This window comes from Bombina bombina, chromosome 4, assembly GCF_027579735.1.
Source record: "Bombina bombina isolate aBomBom1 chromosome 4, aBomBom1.pri, whole genome shotgun sequence".
NCBI lineage: Eukaryota > Metazoa > Chordata > Amphibia > Anura > Bombinatoridae > Bombina > Bombina bombina.
In genome coordinates, this window is record NC_069502.1 from 355,865,234 (window position 1) to 355,883,844 (window position 18,611).

At 36.5% G+C, this 18,611-nt stretch overlaps 1 protein-coding gene across 1 annotated transcript in view; it reads right to left on the minus strand.

The window, feature by feature from the left end:
* BCHE (butyrylcholinesterase) overlaps nt 1-18,611 on the minus strand; it is a 582,206-nt gene that overhangs the window by 231,214 nt on the left and 332,381 nt on the right. Inside the window, exons 3-4 of the mRNA XM_053710110.1 lie at nt 15,831-15,991; nt 11,634-13,165 (exon numbers count right to left, since the gene is read on the minus strand). Of these exons, the coding sequence (XP_053566085.1) occupies nt 11,634-13,156 (1,523 nt within the window). The 5' untranslated portion in view covers nt 13,157-13,165; nt 15,831-15,991. The remainder of the gene's footprint in view (nt 1-11,633; nt 13,166-15,830; nt 15,992-18,611) is intronic.

The following is an 18,611-nucleotide window of genomic DNA, read 5'->3' on the forward strand; positions in this document are numbered from 1 at the left end:
CTTTCGCTGTCAGGAAGGGTGGCCCTACTTAAGATGGTGGTACTCCCTCGATTACTCTACCCATTGCTCATGCTCCCCTTACTTGTGAGCAAATCTGATATAAAACTCTTAAACTCAGCAGCGAGAGCCTTTATCTGGCAGGGGAAAAAGTCAAGGATCTCAAGAGATAAGCTTAGCCTGCCCTTTCTTCATGGAGGTCTGGCGCTTCCAGATTTCCGGCTATACAATTGGGCCGCACTGATCCGGTTGGTAGTGGATTGGCAGGTTGGCACTGGACATTTTTGTCGCATAAACTTAGAACAAGCGGTGTTGGGTGATGTCTCTTTGGCTTATCTCCCGCACGTACCAGACACAAGATCCCTAAGACTCCTGGGCCTTAACATACTATACAAAGACCCCTTAAAAGCCTGGTTACTGTCTCACAGATACCTGGGTAAAACCTGCCATGCCTCTCCCTATTTGCCGATTAGAGGAAACCCAGACTTCCCGGCAGGTTCTGAGACCCTGCCTTTTCGTCTTTGGGAGACGCGGGGGCTGTCCTCCCTTAAGCACCTGTTGGACCCTTTATCAAAAACAGTCAAAACATTCGGTGCCTTGCAGAGAGAATACCTTATACCTAGGACACATTTCTATGCCTACTTGCAGGCTCGCCATTATATGGGGGCGCTGATCAGAGACGATGCAGACTTTTGGGAGGGTTCTCCCTTCCGCCTTACTCAGACATTATACACCATGGGTAGGTTCTCGCTATCGGAAATCTACCAGACACTCCTGCAGCACCTTTTCACTTCCCACCAATCCTCGATACAGACAGGTTGGGTTAGAGAGGGTTTGAGAGAGGTCTCCTGGGAGGAGGTAAGGAACAGCCTGGACAAGACCAGGAAAGCTAATTTGTCAGCTTCACACAGGGAATCCCAAATACGTTTTCTCCACAGGGCCTACCTCACCCCAAGGACACTGGCAAAATGGGCTCCATCCTCCCCGAACACGTGTACTAAATGCGCTCTCGCTAACCCCGGGCTCCTCCATTGCATATGGGAGTGCCCCCCAATCAGGCAATACTGGGGAAAGATACAATTCTGGCTAAGAAGGCAGTTACAGATACAGATTGACTTACTCCCTGAGACTATAATATTCCTGTTGTGGGATGAGAGGCTCCAACAACAAGACTCAGTACTGAGCCTAATTATCTTAGTGGCCAGGAAACACCTACTACAACATTGGATAGCAGACAAAGGTCCCTCTTTCAGGGGTTTCAAAAATTTGCTAAAATCACAAATTTTCATAGAACAGATGGACGTGAGAATTGATGTTCAGAATAGATTAGGCCAATTCCTACGTAAATGGCGCAGACTTATACTTACTTTTGAACTGGAGGTCCAGAGGCTTATCCTCAGACCTTTTAGGGATTCGGTTGCCTTCATGGAAGACGCACTTAGAGGAGACTGGGATCACCTACTTAACTAAAAATCTATAAGGGATTTTAGATCAAACTCCGTACCTTACCTATACTTCCGCCCTCCCCCCCCCCTCCTCTATCACTACCACCACAATACCCCCCCCCCCTCCACCCCCCCCCCCCTTTTTTTTTTTTTTTTTTCTCTCCAGCCAGGCCTCAGCACCCCAACGGCCCTTTTCCACAAGGTCCGTAATGACTACCTCTAATAGAGGTTGTACTTTTTGTACTTGTTAGCTAGAGATATACTGTTTAGTTAGGTTTATGGTTTTGTTTGTTGTAAAGAAAAAGGAAAAAATAAGTGGAGTCTGGATTAGGACTAATGCAACACTGCTATGCCCATTATTTGATATAAACTGAAACTTAGTTTTCAACTGTTATCTTGATCCAGTAAATAACATGTTAAACTTGGAACTTGTACTCTACTCGAGGTCTTTGTAATGAATAGTCACTCTCTGCTGTAATGTAACAGTTTCATGTACTTTTGCTTGTTGTATGTGTGCATTTTGTCCTACCGAATAAAAATGATATTGCAAAAAAAAAAAATGTTTAGTTATGAATAATGAAACTACTTTGCAGTATATGTTTATTATTTATTTTGCCCCTTTTCATGTAATTTAGCTCTGAAAATTGAACAATTTCTAATACTCAGAACTTAAAGTGCACCCTGCTGATTTTTCAAGGCTAACTCTGCCCATGAGATGATACCAGAGAACCTTACTCATCTTATCAATAGTAAGCATAAGGTAACCCCCATCTAAAATAATAATAAGATAAAGGCTAACAGAATACAATCAGAGTAATAAATACTCAGCTATGTGTGTAATCCTTAAGACAATGGGGCCTATTTATCAAATGTCTTGCGGACCTGATCTGACAGTGCGGATCAGGTCCACAAGACATCGCTGAATGCGGAGAGCAATACGCTCTCCGTATTTAGCATTGCACCAGCAGCTCACAAGAGCTGCTGGTGCAACGCCGCCCCCTGCAGACTCGTGTCCGCCTCAGAGCAGGCAGATAGGGTTATGGAGCAGCGGTCTTTGTGACTGCTGCTTCATAACTGTTGTTTCTTGCAAGTCTGAAGACTCACCAGAAACACCGGCCCACAAGCTCCGCTTGATAGATAGGTCCCAATACGTGTCCTAAACAGGCAATGATCCATCAACGCACATGTGGTAATCACAAAAAACGTTGTTATCCTCTGTGGGTATTCAGACCCTTAGGAATAACAGTATCAAATTCATAGACCAATCTGGATTTAATCTGGGTGAAAAAAATGATCTGTCACATGTAATATACATAAGTACATTATCCATTACAACAATTGCACCCCCTTGTATCTATCTATCATCTATCTATTTATTCATTTTTAATATGTTTAATTTTTTAATATATAAATAGTTATATATACATTTAAAGGACCACTAAATACAGTAGAATTGAATAAATGAAAAATACCAAAACACAATATAATGACAATGCAATAGAATTTGCTTTGTATTTGAAATGAGCAGTAAAATATTGTCTTGCAAATTTCAAAGTTAATCCAATTTCCTTCCCATTGTATCATGTGACATCCATAAGCCAATCACAAAATGCATATATGTAAATACTGTGCACTTCTGCACATGCTCAGTAGGAGCTGGAGCCTCAGAAAGTGTGTATATAAAAACATGTGCATGTTTTGATAATGAAAGTATGCTGGAAAGTTTTTTTGTTTTTTAAATTGCATGATTTATCTGAATTATGAAACTTTAATTTTGACTTTAGTGTCCCTTTAAGAGGAGGTTTGGTAGCGTTTTGCCCCTAGCCACTTGAGCCAGGGTACTTCAGACCATAAAGCTTTGTTTGTAATACACAGCTTCCCATATTCTGGCACCTGTTTCTCCATTATACTAATCTACAAAACTGATTGAATCTGGAAATATACCCAGTTGATTTTACTTTCTTAACTTACAACCTCAATATCTTAAAGGGACAGTAAAGGTGGATTTTTTTTTCTAATTTCTATGTTTTAATTTTGTGTGTGATAAGCACAGCACTGTATAAATAACTACTGTTTCTGCACAACTAATCCCCAAAATGTACCTGACAAAACAACTTCTACACTGGTATTCTTGCCAACCCCGAAGATGGTCTTTTTATTTTATCTCCTCTGATCAGTTCAGCCAATTACATGACTATCAAAATGAGGGTCTGCTCTTGAAATTATGGACATCCGCTACAGTAGATAGCTAGTGCATGTGCACATCCCCCACTCTCTAGCGCATAGCAATTAGTTATGAGTAGTAATTTACTTCTAAGAATACTAAAGGGGCTTAAAAAAGAGCAGGTGACAGCCTTCTTTGCTTAAAAACTGACTGCAGGCTGAAGGGACGTCTGGATAAGGATTTAACAGGGTTATAATAAGGTATATAACATAGACTAAATGTCAAATGTTTAATTTTCTAAATAGATTTAATATAAAATCTCAGACTTTAAGGAAATATTAAGTAATGTGTGCTGCCAGATATTGCAATATGAATTCTATTGTAAAGGGTTTGTGGAAGTTTAAAATTATGGTTTTGCCTTAACAATTCTACAAGATTGTCTATTATCATTTTTTTTAGAGCACCAACAGATTCCACAGCGCTATAAACAGGCGTGGTATACAAGGTAATATTTATAGGAATCAAATGGGTAGAGGGCCCTGCTGAGAGTTGCACTGTTGTAGTCAGTTCTTATGAAGGTGTTCTGCAAACAGCTCATAGGCTTACATGCTAAGGGGGCTTAAGGGGATAGCAAAGGAAGAGAGGAACTGGGGTTAGGAAAGGCTAGTGTAGGTTTTATGCATCCCTAAACAGTAGAATCTATAGGGAGCACTTGAAGTTTTCTGTTACAAGTTATTTCTATGGGCAATGTTTGTATAATAAATAGATTTAAGCTATAGTGTTATTTAGAATCTTCTTTATTGCTTTTAGCATTCTGGGTATTCATGGGTTAAAATGCATGAAATCTCTCATTTATAGGAGGAAAGTATGTCATTTCTAATACAAAAGGTTGCAGGGTGTAATTAGAAACCATTGAGTTTTAAATCAAAGCCTGATTAGAAGACCCCAAAGCTTTTTAGCACAACTGCTCACTAGATTATAAAGGAGGTCATTACCTCCAAATTAGTTTAACGTGCTGTGACAGCACTTTTTGGGGCTTCAAATGCTCTGTTTCTTAAGCCACCTTTTGAGGGACAAGAGTAACATCTCTCCAATTCGGAACTTTGTCACGTAAAAAGTGAGGGCAGCAGAAATGCTAGTTTTTCTCTGCTCAGCCTATGTGTGTTGATTGCAGAATGAATTCCAAGCGGAACAAGCCTTTGGGGTTGTGGTCATCACCCCCATCCATAGGTGTACTGCCAGTCAGGTGATTGTCACCTAGAATAAATTATTTTTGTAAAGACGGATCTCTCACCACTAATGTATTTACAGTAAGGGGCATAGTGATCCCAAAAGAGCCTTTATCCCCTAAAGACATAATCCACCTCACACACAACACACACCTCATGTAAAATATCTCATAATCCTCAAGTTAGTTAGTGATTAACCTACAAATTATAATTAAGGGCTAGATTACGAGTGGTGAGCTAAAAGTTGCGCACAGGTGATAAGGGGTTTATAGAAGCTCTTTGTTTATCGGAAGTAGCTAGTATATTAAAGGTTAAAAGTAAACGTGTTGGCTTGAGCGCAATTGAATTTAATGCACGTCCAAATAACGTGACTTCAGAGATCTGGTTAACTGTTACACTTGACTAAAACGTTGCACAAAACACATCAAATATTCATTTAAAAGTATAGTACACTAATATTAACAATGTCTAATAAAAAATATTGAAAAAACTATTGCCTATAATAGTTATAAGAGCTCAAAGATATGAGGTCTCATGTGTTAGAAGAAAAAAAACAGACATGCAAAGGGCTTTAACATAGAGATACATACATATAAAAAAATGTATATATAGTATATGCATGTATATGTATTAATGTATTTATATGAATATATATGTATTTACTGAAATATATACGCACATATAAACACATAAATATATATGTATACATATATAGACATATATAAGTTCATTGGAGCCCTTTGCAGTCAATCAAGTAGCTAAAAAACATGATAAATCATATTTATGCAATATTCATATTTAATAAAGTGCTTATGTATTTACTGTAAACATTTCACATTCCAGTGTTTTTCACATAGGGGAATATGTTCTACTAGTCCTAAAGCCTGTGTACACAGGACATTTTTTGCAGTACAGCGGTTCCATCCCTTGCTCTCTCTATATATATCCCCCTCTCTCCCCCATCTTTTTTGCTCTCTCTCTCCTCCCTCTATTCTGCTCTCTCTCTCCCTCCTCTCTCTATTTTGCTCACTCCCCCACTCTTTTGATCTTTCTCCACTCTTTTGCTTTCTCTCTCTCCCCTCTCTTTTGCTCTCTCTCTCCCCCCTCTCTTTTTCTCCCTCTCTTTTGCGCTCTCCCCCCTCTCTTTTGCTCTATCAACCCCCTCTTTTGCTCTCTTTCTCTCTCCCCCTCTCTTTTGTGGTCTCTCTCCCTCTCTTTTGTTCTCTATCCCCCCTCTTTTCCTCTCTTTCTCTCTCCCCCTCTATTTTGCTCTCTCTATCCCCCTCTTTTGCTCTCTTTATCCCCCCTCTTTTGCTCTATCTCTCCCCCCTTTCTTTTGCTCTCTCCCCCTCTCTTTTGCTGTCTCTCTCCCTCTCTTTTGCTCTCTCTTCCCCCCTCTTTTGCTCTCTTTCTCTCTCCCCCTCTATTTTGCTCTCTCTATCCCCCCTCTTTTGCTCTCTTTATCCCCCCTCTTTTGCTCTCTCTCTCCCCTTTCTTTTGCTCTCTTTCCCCCCTATCTTTTGCTGTCTCTCTCCCCCTCTCTTTTGCTCTTTCTCTCCCCGTCTCTTTTGCTCTCTCACCCCCTTTCTTATGCTCTCTCTCTCCCCCTCTATTTTGCTCTCTTTTCCCCCTCTCTTTTGCGCTCTTTCCCCTCTATTGCGCTCTCCCCCCTCTCTTTTGCTCTCTCTCCCCTCTCTTTTGCTCTCTCTCTCCCCTTTCTCCCCCTCTCTTTTTCTCTCTCTCTCTCCCTCTCTTTATCTCCCCTCTTTTTCTCTCTCTTTCTCAATCCCCTTTCTTTAGCTCTCCCTTCCCCCTCTCTTTTGCTGTCTCTCTCCCTCTCTTTTACTCTCTCTATCCCCCCTCTTTTGCTCACTCTATCCCCCCTCTTTTGCTCTCTCTACCCCCCCTCTTTTGCTCTCTCTCTATCCCCCCTCTTTTGAGCTCTCACTCTCACATCTGCCCACACCACACCCGCCCCCGCCCGTGCCACGACTGGTCCCGTCCAGCCCCACCTGTGTCACATCTGACCCAACCCAGCTCCATCCGCATCATGCCCTGCCCCGCCCCGCCCCGTCATGCCCGGTTGGTCCCAGATGCCAGGTCAGTCTGTTGAAGGCCAGGTGTGTTTGTCCTCAAGTTGTCTCTACTGTGCATGACAGCTTTGGACAAACACACTTGGCCTTTTATACTATAGGATGTATTATAAAATAGATATTCCTATATATATCTTTATATACCTATTACTAGATCTGGTTAACTGTTACACTTGACTAAAACGTTGCACAAAACACATCAAATATTCATTTAAAAGTATAGTACACTAATATTAACACTGTCTAATAAAAAATATTGAAAAAAAATATTGCCTATAATAGTTATAAGAGCTCAAAGATATGAGGTCTCAGAAAAAAAGAAGACATGCAAAGGGATTTAACATAGTGATATATACATATAATAAAATGTATATATATGCATGTATATGTATTTATGTATTTATATGAATATATATGTATTTACAGACGTATACGCACATATGAACATATAAATATATATGTATACATATATAGACATATATAAGTGCATTGGAGCCCTTTACAGTCAATCAAGTAGCTAAAAAACATGAAAAATCATATTTATGCAATATTCATATGCTTATGTATTTACTGTAAATATTTCACATTCCAGTGTTTTTCACATAGCAGAATATGTTCTACTAGTCCTAAAGCCTGTGTACACAGGCCATTTTTTGCAGTACAGCGATTCCACCCCTTGCTCTCTCTCTATATCTCCCCTCTCTCTCCCCCTCTCTTTTGCTCTCTCTCTCCCCCTCTCTTCTGCTCTCTCTCTCCCCCTCTCTCTATTTTGCTCACTCCCCCACTATTTTGCTCTCTCTCCACTCTCTTTTGCTCTCTCTCTCCCCCCTCTCTTTTGCTCTCTCTCTCTCTCTCTCTCTCCCCTCTCCTTTTCTCCCTCTCTTTTGTGCTCTCCTCCCTCTCTTTTGCTCTCTCTATCCCCCCTCTTTTGCTCTCTTTCTCTCTCCCCCTCTTTTGTTCTCTCTCCCCCTCTCTTTTGTGGTCTCTCTCCCTCTCTTTTGCTCTCTCTATCCCCCCTCATTTGCTCTCTCTCTCCTCCCTTTCTTTTGCTCTCTCTCCCCCTCTCTTTTGCTGTCTCTCTCCCTCTCTTTTGCTCTCTCTTTCCCCCCTCTTTTGCTCTCTCTATCCCCACTCTTTTGCTCTCTTTCTCTCTCCCCCCTCTATTTTGCTCTCTCTATCCCCCCTCTTTTTCTCTCTCTATCCGCCTCTTTTTCTCTCTCTCCCCTTTCTTTTGCTCTCTTCCCCCCTTTCTTTTGCTGTCTCTCTCCCCCTCTCTTTTGCTCTCTCTCCCCCTCTCTTTTGCTCTCTCTCTCCCTCTCTTTTGCTCTCTCTTTCCCCCCTCTTTTGCTCTCTCTATCCCCACTCTTTTGCTCTCTTTCTCTCTCCCCCCTCTATTTTGCTGTCTCTATCCCCCCCTCTTTTTCTCTCCCTATCCACCTCTTTTGCTCTCTCTTTCCCCTTTATTTTGCTCTCTTCCCCCCCTTTCTTTTGCTGTCTCTCTCCCCCTCTCTTTTGCTCTTTCTCTCCCCCTCTCTTTTGCTCTCTCTCTCCCCCTATCTTATGCTCTCTCTCTCCCCCTCTCTTTTGCTCTTTTTCCCCCTCTCTTTTGCTCTCTCTCCCCCCTCACTTTTGGGCTTTCTCTCTCTCCCCTCTATTGCGCTCTCCCCCTCTCTTTTGCTCTCTCTCCCCTCTCTTTCGGTCTCTCTCTCCCTCTCTTTATCTCCCCTCTTTTGCTCTCTCTCCCCTTTCTTTTGCTCTCCCTTCCCCCTCTCTTTTGCTGTCTCTCCCCCTCTTTTTCTCACTCTATCCCCCCTATTTTGCTCTCTCTATCCCCCCTCTTTTGAGTTCTCTCTCTCACATCTGCCCATGCCACACCCGCCCCCTCCCATGCCATGCCTGGTTCTGTCCAGCCCCACCCGCGTCACGCCTGGCCCCACCCAGCTCCATTCTTGCCCCGCCCTACCCTGCCCCGCCCGGTCAGCCCCAGATGACAGGTCAGTCTGTTGAAGGCCAGGTGTGTTTGTCGTCGCGCTGCCTCTACTGCGCATGACAGCTTTGGACAAACACACTTGACCTTTTATATTATAGGATGTATTATTAAATAGATATTCCTATATATATATCTTTATATACCTATTACTATATTTATATACATATATATATATTTATAGATATATATTCTACCAAAAAAAACATAAAAAACATCAGATATGCATGGAAATATGTATTTAAGAATAAATACAACATATTCTACTATTTGAAGAACATTGAGATGTGATATATTCATATTTCATGACAGGTTAGCACATTTTGGTTAAAAGTGATCAGGTTTGCGTGTGATTCGGGTGTTATGTTTTTTTCACTTCTTTGGGCTCGTCGGGTTAGTACTCGGGTTAATTCCGTTTGCGTGCACTCGCAAACCTATAAATATGCTGTCGAAAGTAATATCATTCACCGACTGCTTCCAACGGCCCATTATAACTCAATTTCGGCAACAGGACTCCGGCTGACAAAAAGATTATCGTGTCCCATACAAAGTATGGGAAGCCACTAATCTTTAAACTATACCCAGTTTCCAATGCCTACTCAAACCATTACTACACTGTCGGAGGCTGCCAATACACTAACAAAAATTACACCCAGCTCAACTAGGTGTAAAACAGGAAAAAGGTGCTCTTTGAGACCTTTTTTCCATTGAAATCTAACCCGACACTTCAAAACCCCTCTATCTGCCATCCCCCCAACATTGCGACTTATAACAAATGTATTAACCACTAAACCACCATGCCCCCACATCGCAAAGTACCTATTTAATATATTAACCCCTAATCCACCACCCCCCCACATCGCAACTTATAATAAATGTATTAATCTCTAAACCGCCATGCCCCACAATGCAAACTATCTATTAATTCTATGAAACCCCTAATACACCATGCCCCCAAAATGCTAACTATCTATTAAATCTATTAACTCCTAATCCGCCATGCCACCACAATGCAAACTATCTATTAAATTTATTAACCCCTAAACCGCCAAACCCCACAATGCAAATAACTAATCACTAAGCCCCCTAACCTAACACCCCCTAAATTAACCCCATTATATAAATTAAAATAATCCTAAATTACAATTAAAATAAAAGAGCTAACATTACTTAAAAAAAAACAAAAAAAAACAAGTATTAGATTAGGGGTGTTTTTATTTTGGGGGGGCTTTTTTATTTTTAGGATTAATTTTTTAATTTTTGATCATTTTGTTTATTATTTTATGTAATGTTAGACTTTTTTATTTTCTGTAATTTTAGCTTAATTTAAACTTTTTTTAAGTTATGTTAGGTTTTTTATTTTATTTGTAATTTAGGATTATTTTAATTTATGTAATGGGGTTAATTTAGGCAGTGTTAGGTTAGAGGGCTTAGTAATTAGTTATTTGAATTGTGGGGTTTAGGGGTTTATAGATGTATTAGGTTAATTGTGATGTGGGTTAATGGTGGATTAGGGGTTAATAGTTTAAATAGATAGTTTGCGTTGTGGGGGCATTGCATATTAGGGGTTAGTTATTTAAATAGCTAGATTGCTTTGTGGGGGGATGGCTGTTTAGGGGTTAATAACTTTGATCGATAATTTGCGGTATGGGGGTTGGCAGATTAGGGGTTAATACATTAGTTATTGCGGTGGGGGGTTGCGGTTGAGAGGTAGATATTGTGCATGCGTTAGGAGTTTGATTTGATTTTAACAGAAAACAACAGGTAAAATATACGACACCACACTTGTATTCGGCACCGTATATGCGATTGAGTGTAGTGTAAGGTCGGGTTACCATAGTAACCTATTAATGTTTTAGAAATCCAGCATCAGGTGGAAGCGTTAACACAACAAAGCAGTAACCTTTTCAATGGAAACCTGGTACTAAAAACACAACAAAGCGGTAACCTTTTTAATGGAAACCTGGTACTAAAATGAAACCGTAAATTACTTTTAGCTGTCGGCCGCTTCAATAGCTTACGGCTCCATTTTTGACAGCTCGATGGAAGCAAGCTCTAAAATATTTGAATAATCTGGTATTTTGAATGAATATTTATAAAGTTTTATATTGTAAACAGCTCTGCAAAAGTTAAAATTTACACAAACACATAAACATTTAAAAGTTTTAATGTACAGGAAACATGCAATTAATCATTTTCTTTATAAATACAATTACATTTATAAACATGAAATGCTGCTTAGTTTATTATATAGAAGAAAGTAAAATAAAAGTGAACTTTTCAAAACCATCAAATCAAGCACATAAATGTAATTTTGGTCACAGTATATGAGTAGAGACATTACAAACGTGTAAGTGAGCAGTGAAATTGTTGTTATCATGGAAACAAGATGCACATGTGTGAATTGTTTTGCAATCCGAAACTATGTTTACTTTAATTTAGAACAGCTGCTGCTTTTGACACCATTTGTTGACGTTCTTGTAGGAGATGAACAGATAAGGAAAAATCTATAAAGGGCATAAGGTGTTAAGATCATCGCCTGCTGTCAACTAATGTTCATTTGAGTTTGAAGGATTGTAACACTACAAATTACATTTTGGTATGGTCAGTAGAAACATACTGCCAAATCAATAGAAAAACAAAGGCTAATATCAACTCAAATGTTTATTTCTCTTAGAGATGTCAATCAAAGTAATAAAGAAAGAAAAAAAAACTTACCCTGTTTTTGCAAAGTTTGCCCAATATCTCATAATACTTCTACTCAACATTTCTTCTGCTTTTGTATAATTAAGTTTTCTGTGCATTGGAATCCCAAATACAAATTCAATTTCATATCCATGGATTACTCCCATCCATTCCGGCCATGCAACCTTGGAAGATCTATGGTTAAACAAATACAAATAGGCATTGTTTCCTAATTCAGAATTCCTTTTTGTGAATTCAATCAATGGGCATTTAAAATTGTAATCCCCAACAATGTCTTCCATGGCATCACGATTGTGTGCAAGATTCTTTTCATCTTCCCAGTTTGTATAATGAAAAACTATTGAGTCAATTGCAAGATCTGTTGCTTTGGGAAAGGCAGTTTTGATACTCTCTTGAAATTGAGTCCTGTTTATAAAGCTTTCATGATCTTTACTAAATCCTGGTATTTGATACACTAGAAAATATGACCCTTCATCTTTGTTAACTCCAGTTAAAATCTGTGTATTTTTCTTAATTTGTCCAAGTTCCAAAAGTATTTCTGGCATTTCTGTAAGAAAATCTCCATCAACGGCTGGAGGAAAATTAATTGTTATTAATGTTTCCTGTGTTAGAACAGAAAAAGCTTTTTCAATAATTTCTTGAGGAGTCTTATTCCTAAGGCAAGCAATTATTTCAGTTTCATTCCTATTCGAGCAGCTCAGGAGATCTGACAATTGCATAGCCCTGTTATGAGCTTCCTCTTTGCTTACTGCACCCCAAGGTGCATTACCAGTGCCACTTTGCATAATAGCTCTTGTAAAAAAATGGTGACTTTTTTGAGAAAGTAAATGATAACTTACTGAACCTGCACCAGCACTTTCTCCAAAAATGGTTATACTCTTTGGGTTGCCACCAAATGCAGCTATGTTCTCATACACCCATTGTAGAGCTAGTCTCTGGTCAAATAAACCTGCATTACCTGGTGCTTCTGGGTTTCCTGGAAAAGACAAAAATCCTAATGCTCCTAACCTGTAGTTCAAGGACACTACAATTACACGCTCTGTTCGAGCCAAAAACTTGCCATCATATACATCCAACGAAGATGCCCCAGTTTCAAAGCCCCCACCATAAATCCAGACCATAACACTTGCATTTCTTGGTTTTGGTGCAGGTATCCATATATTAAGGTACAAACAATCTTCACTTAATTCAGTGTTTGGATTCCACATTTCAGCACCAGAAAATTCAGGAAAAGCCTGGTCAACATACTGATAGCAAGAGTTTGCATGTTTTGAAGCATTCCACACTTCTGACCAAGGTTTAGGAGGAACTGGTTTTTTAAACCTTAAGGCACCAGTTGGTGGTTCTGCATATGGAATACCAAAGAAAGCTGTGATTATCCCAGAGAATACAGATATTTGTATCCCTTTAACTTTCCCGTATTTGGTATTGACAATGTCCACATCTTCATCACCTTTAGAGTTCATGCAAAATATACAAACTACAGTAAAGCAGGTGACAATTATATTCCTTCCACTTGTTAGATTGCACCACATACCTGAAAACTGAAACAAACAATACTTATTTATAAGCATATATACCTGATAATAATATATATATACCGTAAATCTACATAAGTATATATACACACAAACATTATGCATTTGTATATATTTATAGCGTTAGCTTTAATATGACCAAAATATTAAATTCTACAATTTAAAATACAGTAAATGTACTATTTTATACATTTGAAACATAGAGAAATCAATATATAGGTTTACATTGCAAAACATTTTTTCAAAAAATTCAAGTTTGTATTCCATGGGCTTCAAGATTTTTATCATGCTTCATGTATTTATTTATGTATGTATGTATGTTTGTATTGTTACACATTTATCATATTTAAGACATCTAAATTTAAGAATACTCTAATGAATCATTTGGGGATGTTAATATTTGTAATTTCTTTAATGTATATATCTAGTTTAATGCAATTAGATGGATTTATCTAGTATCAAAATATGTTTTATTATTCTAAAAATAATAATCATTTGCTATACTATGAACAAAGCATAAATTAACGTACTCAGGCTCTCAAATAACATTGGTTAGCACATATATATTTATATATATATATTCAGTTTAGTTCATTTGTTTTTATCAAAGCAACTATTTTTTTAATTGTTAATTCTATTTTGTCAGTACTTCAAACACTACTTTACAGAATGAATATTTTTTTTAATTAATTTGAAAAAAAAATGTGGAGGTATTTTTCTAGTTCATTTGAAAATCATTTAAAATACTTTTAACCATGTAATTTTCTATAGGCTCTGCACAGTGTTAACTTCCTTAATATAAGGCATTGAGATCATTTGATAGCAGTGTTCCAGTTTCTTTTATAGAAGTTTGTCTATGCATTTTAATTCAACAGTCTTGACCTCTTGAAAACTCATTATGGATTCCTTCAAATGGTATATCTTTGGTGGTGACATGGCTGTTTTTAAATGTTAAAGTTCTTACAATTGCGTGTTAACATGTTAATAAACATTTCCTAGTTTAATTAAAATCTAAAAAGAAAGTTCAAATGATACATTAAAAATTAGATCCAGTAAAGAGCTAAAAGAAGATAATCAGAAAGTCAATTTATAACAGCAATTACGTGTTTGGATGTTTAAGAAAAATGCTATTAAATCAACCTTATTGATTCAATTAGCTGTCATCTTTTACACTGACCGAGAATATTGCTTAGAGGTCTGGAAAGTCTCTGCAACCCCCCCCCCCCCCCCTTGAAAAGCCTTAATACTTATACATTTTGTGTGTTTAACCAAATATTTTGGTTATATTGTGCTGTATATGTCAGTTTTTTGCAGCATCTTCTTTTAGAATTAAGTAGGCACAATAGTTTGTTATTACTGATATTATGAAACCGTAGATGTTTAGAAATAATATCTAAAGTTCTGTTTTGTATATACATTGACAAAAACAATTAAAATACATGAAACAATTATCCTCTTGATTCTCTTCACCTTAATTCTTATTTTTTTTCTCTTTTTCCTTAGAGTAGATTATTTAACATAACCAAAACAAAAATCTATTCTACATATGAAAGAGCATCAGCTAAATATACTAAACTTTGTATGACATGAAAAGGGTAAATAAATGCTGTTTTAAACTACTGTTTCCTACAATACAACATAAGATTTAGTTATAGCTTTACAAAGATCATGAAAATGTTTTATACTTGTATTTAAACAACGTGTTTATGCTTATAGAGCTACATATTTGTAATTACCATAGTAATCCTTGCATAGTAATAACTGGTTTTATACTGAAGTCAGATGCACTAAACCTAAAAAAGAAGTTATCATTCACTATGCAATAGTGTTAGATGTTTTGACTGTATATGGAATCATACAAAGCTATGTTTAGGAGATAATTTTGTAACAAATAAATCAGTAAAACTTTTTTGCTATAAAATATTTCAGTGTTATGTGCAGCACTAATGTTTTGTGCTGGCCATATATTACTCTCATTTAGAAATACATTTTATGATTTCTAGAAATCAGGCAAGTTTAAAAGCAATGAATGCAACTCAACACATTTTTTATGACTACAAATATAACAACATTTATTACAATTTAGTAATTTGTTTTATTTTGTTTTAGAACCCATAAACTAAACATACTGGTGTGGGAGCACAGTGTTTCTATGATTAGGAAAAACAAATCTGAAATAAGGCAGCTATTAAAAATTCACATACACAGTCATATACTTTAGGTACATAGATAAATATAAATATGTTCACTTTTAATAACATTATTCTTTAACTGTATCTGCTTTACAAATTATTTTTAAGTTCATTATGTTTAATAAGATAATGTGTATGTGATGATTTATTTCCCATTTTCCACACTATACATTTAAAGATGCATATCTCTTTATTTACATCAGTCTTAGGAAAAAAATACTGGTATTGTCTGCGTTCAACAACAGGACAACACATATATTTTGCTACAGTCCTTGTTCCCCCCAATCAATACAGCCCATTCAATAATAAGAAATGCAAATTAATTTGTAATAGTACAGAAATGTGTTGTAGTTAAATCAGCCTGCACTGTAAGATTCTGTATGTACTGTTTTATGTATAGTTGTTTTTAATCCATTCATAGTAAAACTTAACAGGAATAAAAAGCTGCAATAAAAGATATATAGAAAAAAAACACTTACCGGTATTAATTTTTACAAAGTTAGAAAGAGTGATGATCTTTCGTTCTTCACTGAGTAGTTGTAGTACATCTGCTGCTCAGTTCTGTAAATTGGATAGTCCAGACATTAATAGAAACTGCCTCTGAATTAAGGCTCGCGAGACTTGGCAGCAGCAACTTGATCTGTAAACAGTCAAACTTTACCATTTCACATCTGTTTAACAAATAGGTCTTAATTTGAAAAGATATATTTAAAGTTAGATGAAAAAAATAACAAACAAACAAACAATTGTATTATAATTATCTTAAGCCTTAAGGTATAAAATTGTATCTGCATCAAAATGTCTCATTTTTGAACAGCAAAGGTAAAAGTTTCTAATAAAAATAATTATACAACTTTTTGAATAACAATATAGTCTATCTATATATCTATCTATCTATCTATCTATCTATCTATCTATCTATCTATCTATCTATCTATCTATCTATCTATCTATCTATCTATCTATAATCTATCTTTCTGTCTGTCTATCATCTATTCATTATCTATCTACCAATCTATCTTCTATCTATCTATCTATCTATCTATCTATCTATCTATCTATCTATCTATCTATCTATCTATCTTTCTATCTTTTAATATGCATATTTATCAAACTGGTATAATGTATGTCTCTTGTTATTACATTAGCTTCTTAAGAGCAAATAATGAGTCACTTTTGTTTCTACTGCATTTACTTTTCATGTTTGTTAGCTGACTTATTACACCTATTCATTAAGCATGTTTGTTACAAAATGTAATGGTGTAAAATATATGTATTTATCATTCTTGAGTTTATATAGTGTTTTACAATTCTCTTAAAGGGACATGAAACCCAACACATTTCTTTCATGATTCAGATAGAGAATGCAATTTTAAACAAATTTACAATTTACTTCTATTATTTAATTTGCTTCCTTCTCTTGTTATACTTTGCTGAAAGGTTTATCTAGACAAGCTCAAGAGCAGCAGTGAACCTATGTCCTAGCTGTTTATTGGTGGCTGCACATATATATTGATTGTGATTGGCTCCCCCATGTGTTCAGTTAGAAACCAGTAGTGCATAGCTGCTCCTTCAACACATGATTCCAAGAGAATGAAACAGATTAGATAATAAAATAAATTAGAAAGTTGTTTAAAATTGTATTCTCTGTCTGAATCATGAAATACATTTTTAGGGTTTAATGTCCCTTTAAGTATCACAATGACTGAGATTTAACACAATTTGGTAAGAATTTCTATACCTTCAAATGAGCAGTAAACACCTTGTAATTGAAATACATTTATGTTGTGTTGCTATATAATAACATATCAGCCAAGTCTTAACATTTTTTTAAACAAGTTAACATGCAGATTGCCTACTGCAATTATTCTTCAATAGCTAAACTCCACTCACCATTTGCCTTATTTGGAGGAGCCAATCTGTACTTTATTCTTCTGACTACAAGCCTAGCCATGGTTATAATGTTTGTATAAAGTCAAATGTTTTGCAGTTTTTACTTGAGAAAGCCAATTAAGAACATATATGTTGCAGGGTTAGCATTGAGAGAAGTCAGCAGGATGCATGTCAAGTTCTGAGGATTAGAAATTGCTTCATTTTCAGAGCTATATTACATGAAAAGGTGGCAGAATAAATAATGATAGTATGTTCTATTAGAGTATGTTGTTTCTTTACACATAACTGAACATTTCCTATAAAAATCTTAAGGTGTTTATTGTCCCTTTAAATCTAGCCATAACTAACCTTCTCTGCATTGTTACTGCTGCTGTGCATACAATTATAATACCCTACATTATGTTCCATTAACTAGTTTCTTATAAAATACTTCTTTATTTGATTCTCCAAAATGAAAATCTGAGTAATAACATTCCCACTAACTTGAAAAAAACAATAAAACTGGTAATCAACATATAAACACTAATTCCAAATATACTAGATAGTTACCTTGGTTAGCTTCAAACGGAAGCAGGCATTGATATTACAATAAAAAACAGACACACAAACCAAAAAAAAAAAAAAAAAAAAAAAAAAAAGAATGCAGTGAAAAGTGCACTTAAAAACCAATGGAAAAATATAGCTGCAAGCAGCGATAGAGGTGGCCATGCGCATCGACATTGCAATGACATACAAGCAGCTATGTCACAATATAAAGCTTTATAGAGGTTTTTACAATTCTAACATTAGCAGTTGGAAAGAAAACACCTTTTCAAAATTTTTGCGTTTTTCAAGATGGCTGCCCCACCATATGATTAATACTTTCATCACTATCAGATTTAACTATAGGTGACAATATATGGTTATACAGCAAATTTCACAGCTTTAACATAAGCGGTTGGAAAGAAAACACATTTTCGAAATTTTCTCATAAACCAATATGGCTGCCACAGCTTGTGACCAATTCCTTCAACATGAATAACTGTGACTCTAGGTCACAATATAAGGTTATATAGCAAGTTTCACAGTTCTAACAGAAGCAGTTGCAGAGAAAATAGGTTTTCAAAATATTCGCATAAAACAAAATGGCTGCCAGATTTTATGATATACAGCCTCCATATTATGCACAATAATTGTCACCATAGATCTCAATAAACATGGCAAAAATAAAGCATTTTTGTAAAACGGTTTTTGTTTTATTATTAATTTAAAAATATCATTAAGCGTTTTTGAACAATTCAAAATGGCTGCCAAACCACATGACATATCAACTTCTCTTGAACAAATCTGAATGTTAGTCATAAGCTAACTCTGTAAACAAAATTTCA